This window comes from Mustela nivalis, assembly GCF_964662115.1.
Source record: "Mustela nivalis genome assembly, chromosome: 18".
In the NCBI taxonomy this organism is placed as follows: Eukaryota; Metazoa; Chordata; class Mammalia; order Carnivora; family Mustelidae; genus Mustela; species Mustela nivalis.
Window position 1 is genome coordinate 7,247,842 of NC_139037.1, and position 17,835 is coordinate 7,265,676.

Below are 17,835 nucleotides of genomic sequence, written 5' to 3' on the forward strand. Positions count from 1 at the left end.
TCTGGTTCTGTATAGATGTGATACAGACCCATGTAGATCTAGAGAGAGAGATGAACCAAATGTAAAATATTAGGAGTTGGTGAATGTGAGTGAAGCTTATGTGGGAGTTGACTGTGCTATTCTTCCCACTCTTCTGCAAGTTTGAAGGCTTTTAAAATAAAAAGTGTGGGGGGCGCCTGGGTGGCTCAGTGGGTTAAGGCCTCTGCCTTCAGCTCAGGTCATGATCCTGGGTCCTGGGATCGAGCCCTGCATCGGGCTCTCTGCTCAGCGGGGAGCCTGCTTCCTCCTCTCTCTCTCCCTGCCTCTCTGCCTACTTGTGATCTCTGTCTGTCAAATAAATAAATGAAATCTTAAAAAAATAAATAAATAAAAAGTGTGGGGAAATGACTTGAAAGTCAGATACGTGCTATAGTTTAGGGAACCGGGTGAAGGGTACACGGGATCTCTGTGTTATTTCTTACAATTTCATGTGAATCCCTATTTATCTCAAAATAGAAGGTTTGACTGAGAAAAGAGAGGATAGAAGGCAAATATGGCAAAATAGTAACACCTGTTCTAATGGGGCTTGGAAATCTGTTGTATTTGTTCTATTATTCTTAGTTTCATTATTTTCTGAATGTTTGAAATGCCTAGTAAAAATACACCCTCTGGAGTTCTGTGGTCAGTCCTCTAAGCATGTACCTGGCCCGGGACATGCTGCTGGTTCTGCAGGCTGGTTTTTTTTTTTTTTAATTAAAATAATTTTTATTATGTTATGTTAGTCACCATCCAGTACATCATTAGTTTTTGATGTCGTGTCCCATGTGTTCTGAGGAGTCTGGAGCGGGTAGGAGGAGGCGCTCACCTGCGGGGCTGACCCTGCCCAGACCCGGGCCTCTGACTTTTTTACTTCCTTTGTTTAACCCGGGAAAGCATCTTGCACCCCGGGAGGGTCAGGACTTCCTGCTTCCCTGGTCGCTCCTGCTGTGTTCCTCCGGATCTCCCTGATAGGCTAAGGAAATGCACAAAAGGACGCATCCCCGCTGCTTCTTGGTGTATCTCCAGACTGCAAAGACTGCCGCAAGGAAGCCTGTCTTCTCACGAGAATCCTTCAATTTTGTGTCATAGAAAGAAAAAGAGACCCACATACCAGAATTCATTTATTACATAGCTAAATCACAACTTTACAATACATTTGAAAGGGACTAAATGAGACGTGCTCAGTAGCTTAAATGTAAAAATAGAAAGCAATGTCCAAAAGGTCATTTAGATTGGAATATAATCTTAGTAATAAAGAGTAAAGCATTTTTAGTCTGGGGTCACAGGACAGGCTGCGCCACAGCAGGGCTATTCGCACGGATTCTGAATGACAATCAAAAGATATTCCTTATCTGTGGAGAGAGGCGGACAAAATTAATTCCCCCCCCTGAAAAATTAAATTTAATAAATGAATACTTCAGCTAATCTGCTTTTCTCTTCAAAACATCACTTGGACTTTCTGTAGACCAATGGTTTCCCATCCTCGCTGCACATCAGAATCACCTGTCCAGCTTTCAAAAGCTATGGTGCCCTGGGGCCTGGTTCCAGAGGTCATGATTTCACTGACCTGGGTTGAGGCCTCAGGTATCAGGAATTTTTGTAAAGATCCCCAACTGCTTTTAATGTGCAGCCAGGGTGAGAACAAAGGTGGAGGAAAAGCTTCAGTTTGTGGGTCATTCTGATTTTATAGATGTTCTATAGAGAAGTTTGTTCTAGACTAGATTTTGGAGCATGAGTCCTGTTTTACACAGACATTGGCTAACACTCTGCATGTAATTCCTTTGGGGAAACAAAATTTCTATGGCTGCCATCTGTCCATAGGCCAGGTGAGTGAGTTCTCTCCCAGGGAAGGTTTGAGACCCTACAGGCCTTTCTTGGATCCACTCCCTACTTTACTTCCTGAACAGGAGACATTTCTCCACTCTCCAGAAAATCTCAGTGTCCTAAGTTGACCTAATGTAGGACCTACATCTCCTGGATATTGTGATTATTGATAATAAATCAATACTTTTTTACTTCCTAGCAAATGGGCAAAACATCTTCTTCCAAGACTAAATTTGTCACTAATTTCACAAAATTTCCAGGTTGGATTTTTCACATTCAAACACCTTCATTTGGTAATTGAAGAACATTATGGGCCAATACTGCATGTTAAAATCTATACTTCCAGTTCTTTGAAACAAAGCTTCTATCCAGTAAAGCAGAAAGATGTTTTAAATGTGAAACAAAGTGCCACATTACCTGGGGCTACCATGATTTCGTGTTTCTTTGATCTGATCCTAAGAAAAGTGAGGTCATTCTGGGGATCAATGTCACGGACGGTACTCCTGGCTTTCATCGTCAGCTGGTGAAGAAGACCTGCATATTGAACTGTCGTTGAGTTGTCCAGCGTTGTTCGGATAGGAATACCTGTTACGAGATTCACTTTTGGGTTAATATTTTTTTTATTATAAAAGGAAGACTCACACGGTGGAAACACTGGAAAATACTGGTGATTCTAAAGTGGAAGAAAAGAGTTATGGCTGATACTATTCACTGGTAACAATTCTAGCTTACTCCCTGCCAATCTTTTTTGTCTTTACATGGGTTTTAAGATATAGTTGGTAATGATCAGAAATTTGACTATTTCTTTTTTTCTTCATTTAAATGATAGCATTATCCCTGATAAGCTCTTCTTATCAGGGATAATGTCATAAAATTATTTTTAGTGGCTGTACACTATTTTGTAAACATAACCAATCCCCCACTGTTAGATGGTTGGGAACTGTTTTTGTTGTGATAGTTGTTGTTGTAGCTAATGGTGTGATGAGATTTTTTGTGCGTGAGCTTTTTTGGAAGCTGTGAATTATTTCAGAACCATACATAACATATTACTCTACAAAATGCCCCTCCAAACAGCTGATCTAGTCATTTTGCTTCGAAATGCTTGGCCTATGACCTGCTGCTTGTTTCCTTCCCTAGGGCCAGAAATAGAATGGGATACTGCAGCCCATGTTGAAGAGTATATCAAAAAGGGATTTTAAACTTTCCTTTGTACCGCCTCATACAATACTTTTTACACCTTAAAGCTTATCGTAGAGGCCACAACAGCAAAGGGACTGTGGTTTTGCTGGGCACTCCCTGGTTTGCGCTCATTCTTGGTTTAAGCATTATTAGATTTAGCTGCTTGTGTGCTCTATTGTTCCATTATGCACATTTAAATCCGAACCTATTAATTTAACTGGGAAAATCTAGCCAGACAAATATGCAAGTATAATTCAATTCCGTTCAAATCAATCTAGCTCAATTCAGGTCTCTTGGTGCTCAGGGCTTATTTTTTAACCGGCGGTGTACTAGGGACTTTGCATATGTTGTGTCTAATCTCAGAGGGTCTTCAGATGATTTTGAGAACTACCGGACAGCCAGGAAACCTCAAGGATTTGTTTTGCCGACGTGCCTCTAATTTAGGGGGCCATAGAAGGTGAGTTTGGGGTTTCTCAGATTCCACAAGTACCTGAATTAAGGCCAAGCAATGAAAGAGCGAACATAGTTCTGGGATTTCCCTCAGAGAATGCAATTCCAGAAAATGTTACACAAGAGGGGACTTCAGGTGTGCAACAGTATTACAAACTAAGGATTTTACCAGTTTTTCATATTCTTGGAGAACCTCCATTCTGACCATGAAACAGACTACTTGCTTTTCTCTTTTAAGAAAACCATTACCTTTGGAATGGGGTCTTCCCAAACAAGACGATAACAGTATTTACAGGAGAAACTGTTCAATAAATAAAGCTTTTATCAAAGTTGTTCACTTCTGTATAATTATTTGTCGGCCACTGTACCCCAAAGTCAGTTCTATCTTTCCCAGCTGGTGAAACATCGCAAGGCCTGTGTCTTCAACAAGCGGCAGGCTGAAATGCAGCAAGCCCTCCAGCTTTTGAGAGCCCCTCCTGTGGACTGGTTTTATTTTGCTTCCTGAAGAGTGACTACCTACAAAGTCTGCATTGCTCAATGTCAAAACAAGAAATACAACCAGAATAAATTATTTAAAATGTAGATGACAAGATTATGAATCCAGACCTCAGGCTTATTTAGTTAGTCTATTCATGATCCAAGTCAATAAATAAAACAGCTAGCCTTGCTGAATAATAAGTGCACGCTGTGGAAACTCTTGGAGTTGTTCATCTCTACTACTGACCACTTGAAAAAAATCAATCAACAAATATTTATTAAGTTCTTGTTTGGTACCATGTGCGGTAATTAAAAAATAATTTGTTAAGAACCAGTTTTAGCCCATGGTAGGAAATTCACCTACATCTCCTTCTGAGAGGTAGCCACTGCTCCCAGTTTCTTTGGTAACCTTGCAGAGACATTCTAAATAGTTCAACTATGTTTGCGTTTGTATTCTTCCTTCCTTAACTGTATTGTTCTCTATTCTGTACTTCTTCTTTTTTTTTTTTTTCATTTTTAAGACTTGGAAAATTATTCCATTCAGTATACATAAGGCTGGGCCACTCAGGTTAGTGACTGCAGAACATGATTGTTGAATGGCTGCCTTGTGAACACGTAACTAATAAATCCTCCTGACAGGCATTTGGGCTGCTCCCAGTCTTTGACTTTTATAAGCAAGGCTATAGGAAATGTCTGTATGCATGCCATTTCATATTTGTGTCTTTGGGTAGGATAAATCCCTATGATGGAACTTCCAGAACAAAGAATATGAATTTGATATTGCTGAATTTATGGCAGTACTTTAAACCAGGACTCTCTCTGATCCCAGTAAGCCACTAGTCTTTGTATTTTGGTTGATTGTATTTCAAAAATATAAGGAATTGGCTGGATGGCTGATAAAATCTAGTGAAATTCAAATGATGGATTGTTAGAAATGTCAAGAACATTTAAAATTAAGAACCTACAGAGATCAGGCTTATCTATACATAAGAATATATAATAGTTGTGCTGTCTGAGAAACAAATACGTATATTCACCAGTATCTAATTCAATGATCAGTGCTGCAATATTGTAAACAATGAATGGTTTTAGAAATGAGAAACCAACGTTAACAAAGAATCTATTCTAATAAAAACCTGTACCACTCAGCAGTGGGTGAAACCGATAATTCTACTTTATTGTCACGGATAAGAAGCTTGTGTTTCAGTAGTGGTGAAACCAAAGGACTCTGGTTAACACATCATATGAGGCGATCCAGATGGATAAGCCTGGTAGAAGGTCTACCGAGTCACGAATAAAACCTGAAATTACGTTAAAATGATTTGCTGCAAATGACACTAAAACCACAAGTAGTAAACAAGAACACATGAACTTAGTGAAATATTTTCAGTATTAAGGTTCATGGGTGTCCTGGAAGCAGCAAAGCTGCACAGTAATAAATGGTACTTCCATCTAACGTTGAGTAGGCTGCTGAAATGGAGTATTTTATTAATTCTGGTCACACAACTTATACTGTATGCTATTAATAAACATGCTTGTCGTACGCTGTGGTTATTAATAATCTGACCATAAAAATAAACCTCTCGTTCATATTTTTGGGAGAAAAAGTTAATTTGGCTTTCAGAAAAGTGCCATGAGTCCTAACATAATCTTATCCTAGTAGGGGTTAATTAGATGAAGTTAAAGGTCTTAAAAATAATATTTTGTTGCCTTTGTATATGAAAAATATTGAGAAACTTCAGGAAAGTAAAGCCAAAATCAATCGTAATTCCAACATTCAGAGATAATCACTGTAACACATCCCTGCCTTTTCTTCCGTATGTATTTTTAATGTGTATGTGTGACTGACTATATTTATGATTACAAAGTGTTTGGCTTACCACTTTGTTCCCTGCTTTTTTTCCACCTAATATTTAGTTTCCCATGACTTTAAATATTCCTCAACGTTTTAAACAGAGTAATGGTTCATCAAGTAAATATTACATAATTAATTTAAAATTTTCCCTGCTGCTTAAGATTTATTTATTTGTCTGTTTATTTACTGCTATTGTATACGATGCCTCAGTGAGTATCCTTTGTATCTAAATCTTTTCTTCCTCACTCCTTAGGATAAATTCCTAGGAGTAACATTACAAATCACAGGGTATGGATATTTTCAGACACATGATGCATATTGCCAGGATTATGCACTTTTGACCAAGATCATCCAATGTAACTTGTTGGATGAGTTGTCCTGGGTTGAATGGTGTCCCCATCCCCAAATTCAGGTCTACCTTAGAATGTGAAATAGGGCTTCTGCAGATGTAATGAGGTAAGATGAGGTCATGCTAGATCAGGGTGGGCCCAAATCCAAAGGCTGGGGTCCTTCTATGGAGAGAAAACAGACTCAGAGAGGTAGACACCATGTGGGGATGGAGGCAAAGACTGGACTGATGCATCTACAAGCCAAGGTATGCCAAGGACCAGAAACCGGAAGCCACCACAAGCTGAGAGAGCAATGAGGAAGGATTCTGTAGAGACTTGGAACAGTCTGTCTATTGACACCCTTGTTTCGACTCCTAGCCTCCAGAACAGTGATAACTTTCTAAGGTTGTAAGCCACCAAGTGTGTGGTACCTTGTTACGACAGCTGAGGGAAATGAGTCCATCACCTTTCTGAAGCCACACAGACGGCCTTTCTCAGGGGGTGTGCAGAGTTTCTGAACATGCCAGGAATTAAAATCATTTCAACCAGAACAATGTACCAGGGGTGGACCACTTCCTGGAAATATTAGGCATAGCTCTTTCTTACCTATAAGGCTGATCTTAAATCCTTTCCCTCCTGATCACTCAAGCTGGGTAAGTTTATTATATTCATCTGGTGGTGTTTTAAATTTTATTTTATCATTTGCAAAACACAGCCGATGTTTTATCTATATATACATTGAATGTTTTATCTGTCCAAATCAATGAAAAACTTCCACATTCTCAGAACTACTTGATTATAATACCATAAAGTGTTGGGTATTGTGCCAGGCCCCTGAATAGTAGTATTTCATTTATCAATAGAGTAGGTTATATTCTATTTTTAGTTGATGAGGGATCAAAGTCTGAATTTGACTGTGGTTTGCAGTTGCTTAATAAAAATTTGATAGATTTGTGCCAAAATAATGATTAGCTTTGAGATTCTGATGCAAGCACTGTGCTATGGCAATGTGTCAATTTCATGGTTGCACCATGAATTAGGTGAAGTGGCTACTCTTATTTCAACAAATGCTCTGGGAATTGTGGTACTTCTTGCCCTTGCAAGAGCCTGAATTAGCAATGAAACTAGCAGGAGCCTCTGAGAGGTTGCCACTGTAGCTGAGCAGGTAGCAAAGTGCCAGAGAAAATGCTCTGGGGATTGTTAACAGTGACTGTGGAATGAGAGCAAGTTTCTGGTGGAAGTCTACAGCTTTCATGGGTGGAAATGCATTGGTCCTTTTTATGCTATATCCACACAGATTCTACCATACATGCAAGTAAAACTGATTCTCAAAGATTTTATTAAGTATGGTAAAGCAACAGTTTCATTTTAACTGAAGACTGAAACTCCATATACTTTATACTGTTAAAATAAAAACCGCCAGCAACGATATTCTCCCTATCTGCAATACAACAGTTTTGCTGGTACTTCTGAAATATTAGGAGAGTTACCAAAGCTTTAAAAATTAGACAATGTGTAGTGTTTCTTAGGAATATATAGATATTTTTAGACATGTCCTATTCATATTCGTATCTTTAATTCTCAGCAGAGTGTTTGGTATGCAACAGATAATAGATGTTTGAGAAGTAAATGGTATAACTAAAACACAGAAAATATACTTTTTGTTTCAAAGTCTAAGATGTCTGTCCTAGGCTTGGTACAATAAACAGATCCTTAGTAGGTCTGTGCATGTCAAAAAGGCATCCTGTGATGTATTTACCTTCTGCATTTACGACCATAGTTCCAATAACCCCTTTATGGCTCTGGATCCTCTTTAGGGTTTCCTCCACCTCCGCCTGAAGAGATCAGGAAGGCAATTAACCAAAGGGGGTCTTTGTGGTAACCCCAATCCTAACGTGACTAATGTTTAGAGAGACGTCTACCCTTCCCTCAACCCACCCACCCCAGTCTCCTTAACCTAAGGTACTGGATACTATAATCTCAGACCTCTGGAAGAGAGCTTTGAAATGTTCAAGTTCTATATCCAAGCCTATATAAGACTTCTACATACAACCCTGACACATCTCTTGGCCTGAACTCTTCTAGGGATGGAGAGCTTACTGCCTCACAAGAGTTCACTCAACTTTTAATGTCTCTATTTTCTGGAAAATAATTATTTAAATTGGACAGAAATATTCTCCCACTCATGCTTTGCTCATTGATCTTTTTGTATTCATATGAGAAATTCCTTCTCTGTATTATAGTCCTTTAAATAGCTACAGAGCTATATGGTTACCTCCCTCTGGCTAAAAGTATCCCTTCATGAGAAATCTGATTCTTATGTCCTAAATGTTACCTCCTTGGGAGTTCAGATAATTAAATTCAGGTTATTCTGTAAACCCGGATTCCAGGATTCTCTTGGTAACAACAGTCTGGGTCTCAGTGTAAGCTGAATATTCAGCCATGAATAATTGTGTTGGAACCCCTTTAATTAACTCAGCTTTCTGAATTAATCTTATGCACAGACTATATTGTACCGGTTTTATTCCCCTCTACCAATGCTAAAATCTCAAATAATCCTTTTCAAACTTGTATATTATTCCTGAGTGATCACTGGTATTCTGAATTCAAACAGTATCCTGCAGTTTCTTGATGAGGGTTTGGGATTTATTTTTTCCTCCCAACATCACACCGAGATGAACATTTTGCTACTTTAGTCAAAAGACAATTTTCTTTTGCACTTCATGTGGGCAGGGACACTTATGTCCTCTTTTCCACCACTACAGCAGGCACTTTCTAAAATTTCATGTGCTGGACTCTCACTTTTTGCCATTATGAATACCATCTCTATTGTTGACCTAGAATGCTCTCTAAATTATCTCACTACTCAGAACTTAAACACATTTTACAAGGGAACGACACATCACTACCACTACTAAATGGAAATCTGCTACTCTTTGTCATAAACAGAAATAACCATAAAGGCAAACAAAATGGAGAGAGAACGTATTATTGAATTCCACCCCAGGGAAAGGCCTGAGCCTGAACTCGGATATTCAGATGAAAAATGGAAATTACCAAATGACAGTGGTATTAAGGACCTAACCGTGTTGGGGCTTTCTCCTGGATAGAGTCTATAGGATGCGGATGGGGAAAGAGAAATAACCTCCTCAGAGGGGATTCGCTGTGCTGGTACCTCTGAGCTGTCTTACGTAGCAAGCAGATTTTGCACATCACTTTGGGAAACACTGCACTAAAGTGAAGTAGTTATACAGGGGATCAAAATATTATATTTTTGCCGCCTTCAGGACAACGTTCGCGCTCCTTGCAACCACTGACCCTCCCCCTCTTATTTATTTATTTTACTTCGCTCCCAAAAGCCTCTTAGCTGTCAGCCTTACCCTCTCCTCTTCCAGTTGTTTTTTTTTTTTCGTGATTTCTGTACCCCCTTAATACAATCTCTTAATCCCCATCTGCAATCCCCTTTCATTCCTCTTAAAACTTTTTTTTGTTGTTGTTGTTGCTCTCTCCTCCTCTTCCTCTTTATCTTCCTTTCTTTCCTTCCCCCCCTTCTGCTGCTCTCCCTGTCTCCTCTTTCTTCCTTCCCGGGATTCGACTTCTCTCCTCCCCACCTCGCCTTTCCCTTTGGAAACTTTCTCGCTGTCGAGGTCTCTCACCCCCTCAGTCTCTCTCTTCTCTTTCTCGACATCCACAGCCCGCAAATTCCAGCCCCCGGAATCAACTCGGTCGGTATCTATCCCTCAAGGTAGTTTCCTCGCATCTAGGTGTCTTCTCCCCTCCAAGGTCGCCCTCTCCTTCCTCCAGGGTCTCCCCGCCACCCCCTCCAAGAAGCTTCTGGAGCCCCCAGCCCTCGCCGCGGCCCCGGGACCGACAGGCCAGGGTCGGCCTCGGGGGCCGGGCGAAGAAGGCCCCAGACGTCGGCGCCCCTGGGGCGGCTGGTCGCAGGCGGAGTCTCCGGATTTACCATCGTGCGGACGCCGAGACTCGACTCAGTCCTGCACCGCTGCAGCCCGGGAAGTCAGCAACGCTTCCAGCCGTTGCTAGGAGACGGGGGGAGGATGTGACCTCTCGGAAGTGTCGGGGCCCGCGCCTGCGCGTACGCAGGTCCGGCGGCAGCAGGGGGCGGCTCTTCCGCCCTGAAGTGGTCTTGACGCCTTCCGGCCGCCGTAGGCAGAGGTTGAGGCCGGAGGCTCTCGTGCGCTCACCTGCGCGCACCTAGGCCCGCGGGGCGGTGGGCCTGAGGAGCGGCGCGGGCATAGGCCTGGTCATTCCTTCGACCATTCAGTCATTCATTTCCTGAGGTACGCCTTCATGTAACAGCCACTTCCCCGTGCAAGAACGGTGTCTTGACCCCGCCACGTGCCGGGCGCTGCGGGTCTGAGTACACACTAGCTGAGGAGACAGACCAGAGGCGACACACGAAGCAACCCTGTCCTAGTGCGACGCGTGCTCTGGAGCCAATAAGCAGGGCTGGGTCCGTCCGACTCCGGGCTTGGGCCGCCTTAGAGCTTTGGTGACCCAGTCAGCGGCCTCGCGACGCGCAGCGTCCTTCCTGTCGCACTGTCCTCCGTTTCCCGCCCCACACCCACAGGCTCCCCCCACCCCTTAAAATATATCGCAGTATTGGATCGTGCAACCATATATACGTGTCCAGGTGTTTGTCGGTTTGTATTTCCTTACCCCCGCCCCCAAACTGTAGGGTAAGCGACATCAAGTGGTGGGTCATCAGGTGGTGGTGTCCCCTTACTGCCCTTCCCTCGAAGAGTTTCAGCTCACCAGTATGTTTACTCCATGAGGGTTTGTTTGTTGTTTGGTTTTTTGTTTTTTGGGATTTTTTTTTTTTTTTTTTTTTTTTTTTTTGGTGGTCGGGTGGGGGGTCATTATGTGTCAGCAGTTCTGAGTTGCTGAGGAGCCGTAGGTGGTAGCGCTGCAGGTGGCCGCAGAAGAGCCTGTCACCGGGTGTTTGAGGAACTGTTGGAGGAAACACAGAGGGCAGTTGGGGACGGTCAGCAGTCACTGGACCTTCCGAAGGGCGTTGATAATGTCTCTGTGGCCTGGGAGGTGGAGACTAAACCCTTGCGAGAAGCACAGCAGGAACACGCGGTGGCTGGAGTCGAAGCCCTGGGGTGTGAAGAGGGCAAACCCTGGTGGCTAGATGCAAGGTAAAGGTCGGGGATTCGTCCCCGTGAGACCACGCCGGGAGGACTCCCAGCGCTGCTGAGGCTGTTTGCGCTTCCGCTTCCGGCGAGCGGCCTCCAGCCGGCCGAGGCGCGCCTAGTGCTGAGGATGTGGGCTAGGATCTGGGTGGGCCCTCGTCGGGGATGCTCCCCGCTGGTTTGAAGTCGGTCCGTTTCAGCTTAGAGTCTGTCACTTTGTGACATCATGACAATACTGTGAGAAGCTTTAGTTCTGCTTGCTTGCTTTCTTCTTTTTTTGGTGTTAGGGGAGGAGATTCTGGTCACTGTCATTCTGCCCTTTTTCCTCCAAGAAACTTCATGCCTCCCCAAAATCCTGATCACAAGAGCTAAATCATCCTCCTTTTGACCCACACCTGGAACTCCAGCCAGCATTCTATGGGGTGGACAGCTAAGGTTGTAGGAGAGGAGTCTGCTGTGTGTGCACGGATCTGGCTCTTGACTGATTGTCTATATCTAGCATTTTAAGTAGTGAAAATATAGGTAGTTTTGGTAATAAAAATGGCTGAATTTTATAAAGACTGACGCTAGGGCTCCCTGGGTGTTTCTGATCGAGGATATTCTTACTTGATTGTGTAGTCATTTGTTTTGCTCATAAAAAATCAGTGGCCATGCACCCTCTCTGTTATGTCAATCAGCTTTAATGAAGGAAGCAACTGCATATGCATGGAGGGTGAATGCCCTCGTTTCTGGAGTCAGGGTGTCGAACTCGTTCAATAGCTGACGGCTGTGATTAGAGCAAAGAAAGACTCCAGCATGAAAGGCACTGACAGGAGTACCCAACTGCTGAAAAAGTAATAAGAAGTAGCCAAACTGACTTCTAACCAACAGTCAGGTTTGACTCACTGTGCACAGAAAATCAATGAGGAGAATATGAACCATTTTCTCCTTATTGATTTTCACTTCTAATTATTCCTTGGAGGTAGCTTGGTTTAATTTTTATGCCTTTTTGAGAATTATCCCTTTCCCTTCTTCTCCTCCTGCCATCCCCTTACCCCCTCCTTTTAACCTACAGTAAGTGCTAAATAACTTTGAACTTCAGTGAAAGAATTAATGCATTTTTTTCAAGTACTCCGAAGTGACCCCCAAATCTGTGGTACATACAGAGACAGAGTCCACTATTCTTCACATAATTTTGTCAAATAGTTTTGTCAAAATGAGGTGATTTTTTCCCCCGAGGTCTCTCTTTCCCACTGGTAGTTTGCTAGTGCTCTCTACTTAGCTTGAAGAAATCCAGGTATTTGATAATCTTGTGTCTTCTCTCAGGATTTTTTTTTTCATACCACCCTATACATCTATCTATCTTTGGCATTCGTGTTTAGTTGGCAAATACTATAACCTGGGCCACGGAATATACTTTTTGCCCATTTTCTCATAAGATGAGGCAGAACTTCTCATAAGATGAGGCAGAACTTAAACAGAACTTCTAGTACTTACTTCACTCCAGAAAGTGAAATGTTAGATTCTTTTATTAGATTCTTTGAAAATGCCCCTTAGTAGTAAGGCAGAATTAGAGAATGTTAATGATCTCAATTAAGTATTGCACATAATACAACCTGATGCCATAGATTTGCAGAATTATAGGTTTAAGGTTTCAGAAGATCAACTATTTTCTACTTATTTGGAAAAGGGCACCCCCTAGAGTAATTCTTTCCAAGAGTCAAGTGTCATATAAGCGTTTGCCTGCCATAAAGGAATTCTCCCTGTTGGAATTAAACGATTTCCTTGAGGGCAGAATTTGGAGTTGCATGCATCCATGGGTGATGTTCCTAGGTGTGTTTCCTTGAGTAAAGTAAATTCTCAAAGTTTTCGTTTCCTCATTTATAAAAGAGAAAATATAGTATCTACCTTAGGTAGTTGATGTGAGATTTAAATCATACAGGTAAATGCCTGGTTGGTACCAGATGCCCCATATGGATCATATTGCCATGTTTCTTTCTTGTTCTTTTCCTTTCTTTAGTCCATCCTTTTCTTTCATTCATTTTTTCTTCTCTCTCCCTCCATCTCATCTCTTTCTCTAGCCTCTTCCTCCCACCTTCCCTCCCCTGTTTCTTTCCTCTCTCTCTTTTTTTAAAAAGATTTTATTTATTTATTTGACAGACAGAGATCACAAGTAGGCAGAGAGGCAGGCAGAGAGAGAGGAGAAAGCAGGGTCCCTGCTGAGCAGAGAGCCCGATGCGGGACTCGATCTCAGGACCCTGAGATCATGACCTGAGCCGAAGGCAGCGGCTTAACCCACTGAGCCACCCAGGCACCCTCTTTCCTCTCTTCTTAACCACCTTCTCTTCAACTTCCTTTTCCTTCAAGCCTTCCCTAGGATAAATATCCAGAATTCATCTTGTTAACTTTCTTACTAAAGGACATCTTACCCTTTCTTCTCTTCTTCCTTTCCCCTCCTATTTATTTATTTATTAAGATTTTATTATTTTTTAAATTTATTTAACAGACAGATCACAAGTAGGCAGAGAGGCAGGCAGAGAGAGAGAGAGAGAGAGAGAGGAGGAGGAGGAAGCAGGTTCCCTGCTAAGTAGAGAGCCCAATGTGGGGCTTGATCCCAGGACCCTGGGATCATGATGTGAGCCAAAGGCAGAGGCTTTAACCCACTGAGCCACCCAGGTGCCCCTCTCCTGCTATTTAAATAGAATATTCTTCTCATGTCCTTCATTGACCTCTAATCTCATTTTCCCACAAGCTCCATTTTTATTTTTATCTTTTTTTTTTTAAAGTAATCTGTTTACTCAGTATGGGACTTGAACTCACAACCCCAAGATCAAGAGTTGCATGCTGTACCAACTGAGCCAGCCAAGTGCCCCCCAGGTCCTATTTTTCAACTTCTAGCTCCAGTAAGCAGGTCCCATCTCAGTGAATTGCACTTAGTGGAAATTCTCAGTATCTCAGAGTTGGGGGCAAACTAAATATTTCCTCATCTGTTAATTTTATTCAAAGAAGGAAGGACTGAAGGGAGCAATAAATCGCACATACTTTATGTACCTCTTCTTTTTTTCTGATAATCCATTCTCAAAGTCCTTAACCTGGTTTTTTTGTTTTTGTTTTTGTTTTTTTTCAAACTCTCTGATCTATTTAGTTTCAAAATTGGGTAAAATTTGGTAAGTATGACACAAGAAAAGTTAGATGCACAAAACAAAAGTTAGGGTGGTGATTTACTACAAAGTGAACTCCTCATCCAGTTTGAAGAAATGGAACACTGTCTATATTCCAGAAGCATCCACATGGCCAATTCTAATCATTACTTCCACAGTGTATGGCCTCAAAAGCCTGAAATATTTATCTGGCCCTTTAATGAAAAATTTGCCAGTCTCTGTAATAGCTGGTTCCTTTTCCCTTTAGTTTTCAAAATATGTTTGATGGTTGAAAACAAAAAATTATAACATTATTCAGAGTTTTAAAAGTATATAAATATAGTATGTAAAATAATTAGAGTAGAAAGTTGGGGGAGGGTAAAGAGATTTACCAAAGAGTAAGGATGTTACATTCCCCTTGAAGTATTTAAGTATTGATTCTAAGTAGACTGAAAAATGATGTATATAACCCCTAGATCAACCAATAAAAAAAGCATACAGAGATAGCAAAACATCATAATAGACAAAGTGAAATACTAAAAATTGTTCAAATAATCTAAAAGGGGGAAAGGGCAAACTGGAATAGGAAACAAGTGGAGCAATTAGAAAACAATATAATTGTAAAATTATAATTGTAAAATTATAATTGTATAATTAGAAAACAATATATTGTAAATATAATTGTAAAATCCTGATATATAAATGATTGCATTAAATGTAAATAGTGTAAGCACATCAATTAAAAGACAGATTATTAGAATTAATTTTAAAAAATGATCAGTGATTTCATTTTCTGGAAATTTGGAGTAGATGTGCTTTTCCCTATTCCTCCTACTAAATATAACTAAAATGCCTAGAAATTATACCAACACAAGAAGACTCTGGAATATGGAAAGAATTGAATTGAAAAGGGAATTTGGGACCCAGGGAATGACATGATCATAAGTGACCTGGATTTTCTTTTTGCCGCATATATCCTAGACTTGGAGCTGAAGAAGCTGGTAACCCAAAAATCTGACAGACATGGAAATTGAACATGCTTTTAAAATTAATTTTAAATTTTAAATTAAAAAATTAAAAAAAAAAAAAAAAGCTTATCCTCTAGCCAGGAAAGGTCCAGCCAGCAAGACGGAATCTCATAGAAAATAACAATTCTTCTCTAGCCAAACACCACAGAAAAGGATGAGAAAGATCAGGTGGAGAGTATAGACTCCCAATCTCAATTTGCCATAACTCCCTTCATTCGTACCAGATAATGTCAGAGAAGGCAGAGTAAGAAGTGAGTTCTTTCATCCTGCTTAGTATTAATTAATTAGACACCTCTCCACCCCTTGCAGCAGCTTCAGTAGAGTCCATTTGGGGAGCCTGGACTGTTCTCTCCCTTGTAGTATATGAATAATCACATTAAACATGAACAACCAAAATATACCAATAAAAAGGTATAGATCATCAGAGTAGATTAAAAAACATGGCCTAACTATATGCTGTCCATGAGTAACTTTCTTCAAATATAATAATACAGGCATATAGAAAATAAAAGGGTGGAAAAAGATGTATAATGTAAACAATCCAAAGAAAGAATGAGTAGTTATAATAATATTGGATAAATAGACTTTAGACCAAAGAAATTTACAGGTACAGAGAGGACCAATAATGAAAACATGGTCACTTCACTAAGAAGACAGCAAATCTAAAAATGTAAGCACCAAACAACTAACTGTAAACTGTATAAAGCAAAAGGTGACAGAATTGAAAGAATATCTGCAGTGATATTTGAAAATTTCAACACCTCTTTCTCAACAATTGATTTAAGAAGCAGAAAATCACCAGGGATACAAAAGTCAACATCATCAACCAATAAGATCTAGTTGACGTTTATAGAACAATCAACATCAGCAGAATCCATATTCTTTTCAAGTGCCCACAGAACATATACCAAGATAGACCACATCCTTGTCTATAAGACACCCGAACAAATGTAAAAAAATTGAGATCATATAGAGGATGTTCTCCAGCTATGGTGGAGTCAGGCTAGAAATCAATAACAAAGATAATAAGAAAATATCCAAACACTTGGTAAATAAACAACACTTTCTAAATAATCCATGAGTCACAGAGGAGATCTTAATAAAAAACAAACAAACAATGAACTAGATGAAAATGAGAATACAGCATATCAAAATTGTGGGATACAACTAAAGCAATGTTGAGAGTGAAGGTTATAGCAGTAAATGCTTATATTAAGAAAGATGAAACATCTTAATAATGTGAGCTCTCACGTGAAGGGCTTGGAAAAGAAAAGCAAAATCCAAGTAAGCAGAAGAGTGTAAATCAAAGATAAGAGCAGATTAAAACAAAAACAATAGAGAAAAACATTTTTTTAAAAGATCAATAAAATCGACAAACCTCTAACAAGATGATAAAAGATAAAAATGGGAGAAGGCACAGATTAGCAGGAATGAAACATGCGATGCCACTACGTACTCTCCAGATATAAAAAAGTTAAGGAATTCTGTAAACAGCTCCACATGCATACAGTTGATGACTTAGATGTAGTAGACCAGTTTCTTAAAACCACCTACTGCAAAAATTCACCCAGAATAGAATAGGTAATTTGAGTAGCCCCATACTATTAAAGACATTGAATTCATATTTGAAAATTCCCCAAAAGAAACCTTCACTGGAGATTCACTAGACAATTCTCTGAAATGTGATATATACATAATATCTTTCAGAAAACAGAAGGGGGAAAATTTCCCAGCTCCTTTTATGGGGTTTGCATTACCCTTTTTCTAAAACAAGACAGTATCAGTATACAAAAATTAATTAATAAATGGAAAGCAAAGAAGACTATGCACCAGTACCCTCTATGAATGTTCACGCAAAATCCTTCACAAAATATTAGCTAATAACATTAGCAATGTATAAAAAGTTGTACACCATTACCAACTGGAGTTTATCCTGGGAATGCAAGGTGAACTCATCGTTTATAACTCAGTCACCCTAATACACTATACTAACAGGCTAAAGAAGAAAAAAATCACATGATTTTGTCAGTTAAAGAATTTGACAAAAACTAACACTCAAGATTTTTAGAAAACACTCAGCAGACTAGGAATAAAAGGGAGCATCTATAAATTTATATAAAGGGCATCCATAAAAAAGCTAGAGATGGCATATTAATGTTGAAGGACTGAGTACTTTCCTTCTAAAATCAGGAACAAATCTCTCACTACTCTTGTTTAACACAGGGCTGAAACTTTTAGCCAGTTCAATAAGGCAAGAAAAGGAAATAAAAGGCAAACAGATGGAAATGAAGAAATAAAACTGTCCCCATTTGGAGATGACATGAATCGACTATGTAGAAAATGCTGAGGAACTTATGAAAACAACTAGAAATGAAACTTTCATGTATAAAGCTAACTAAA

General features: G+C 40.2%; 1 protein-coding gene and 1 long non-coding RNA gene across 3 annotated transcripts in view; one reads left to right on the top strand and one right to left on the bottom strand.

Annotated features, from left to right (window-relative positions):
• Positions 1–716: 716 nt before the first annotated feature.
• Positions 717–10,241, bottom strand: DYNLRB2 (dynein light chain roadblock-type 2). Of its 2 annotated transcripts, none has more exons than XM_082711065.1 (4): positions 10,097–10,241; positions 7,892–7,967; positions 2,260–2,427; positions 717–1,088 (listed from the first exon to the last, which is right to left on the bottom strand). In XM_082711065.1, the coding sequence occupies exons 1-4, from the start codon at positions 10,097–10,099 to the stop codon at positions 1,078–1,080; spliced, it is 258 nt and encodes an 85-aa protein (XP_082567191.1). In that variant the 5' UTR covers positions 10,100–10,241; the 3' UTR covers positions 717–1,077. The 2 variants fall into 2 exon arrangements, with proteins under 2 accessions (XP_082567191.1, XP_082567190.1); XM_082711064.1 differs by lacking the exon at positions 717–1,088 and adding an exon at positions 1,127–1,370.
• A 65-nt stretch (positions 10,242–10,306) lies between these two features.
• Positions 10,307–17,835, top strand: part of LOC309853223 — a 572,893-nt gene continuing 565,364 nt past the window's right edge. Inside the window, exon 1 of the long non-coding RNA XR_014305583.1 lies at positions 10,307–10,433. This is a non-coding gene — a long non-coding RNA (uncharacterized lncRNA). The remainder of the gene's footprint in view (positions 10,434–17,835) is intronic.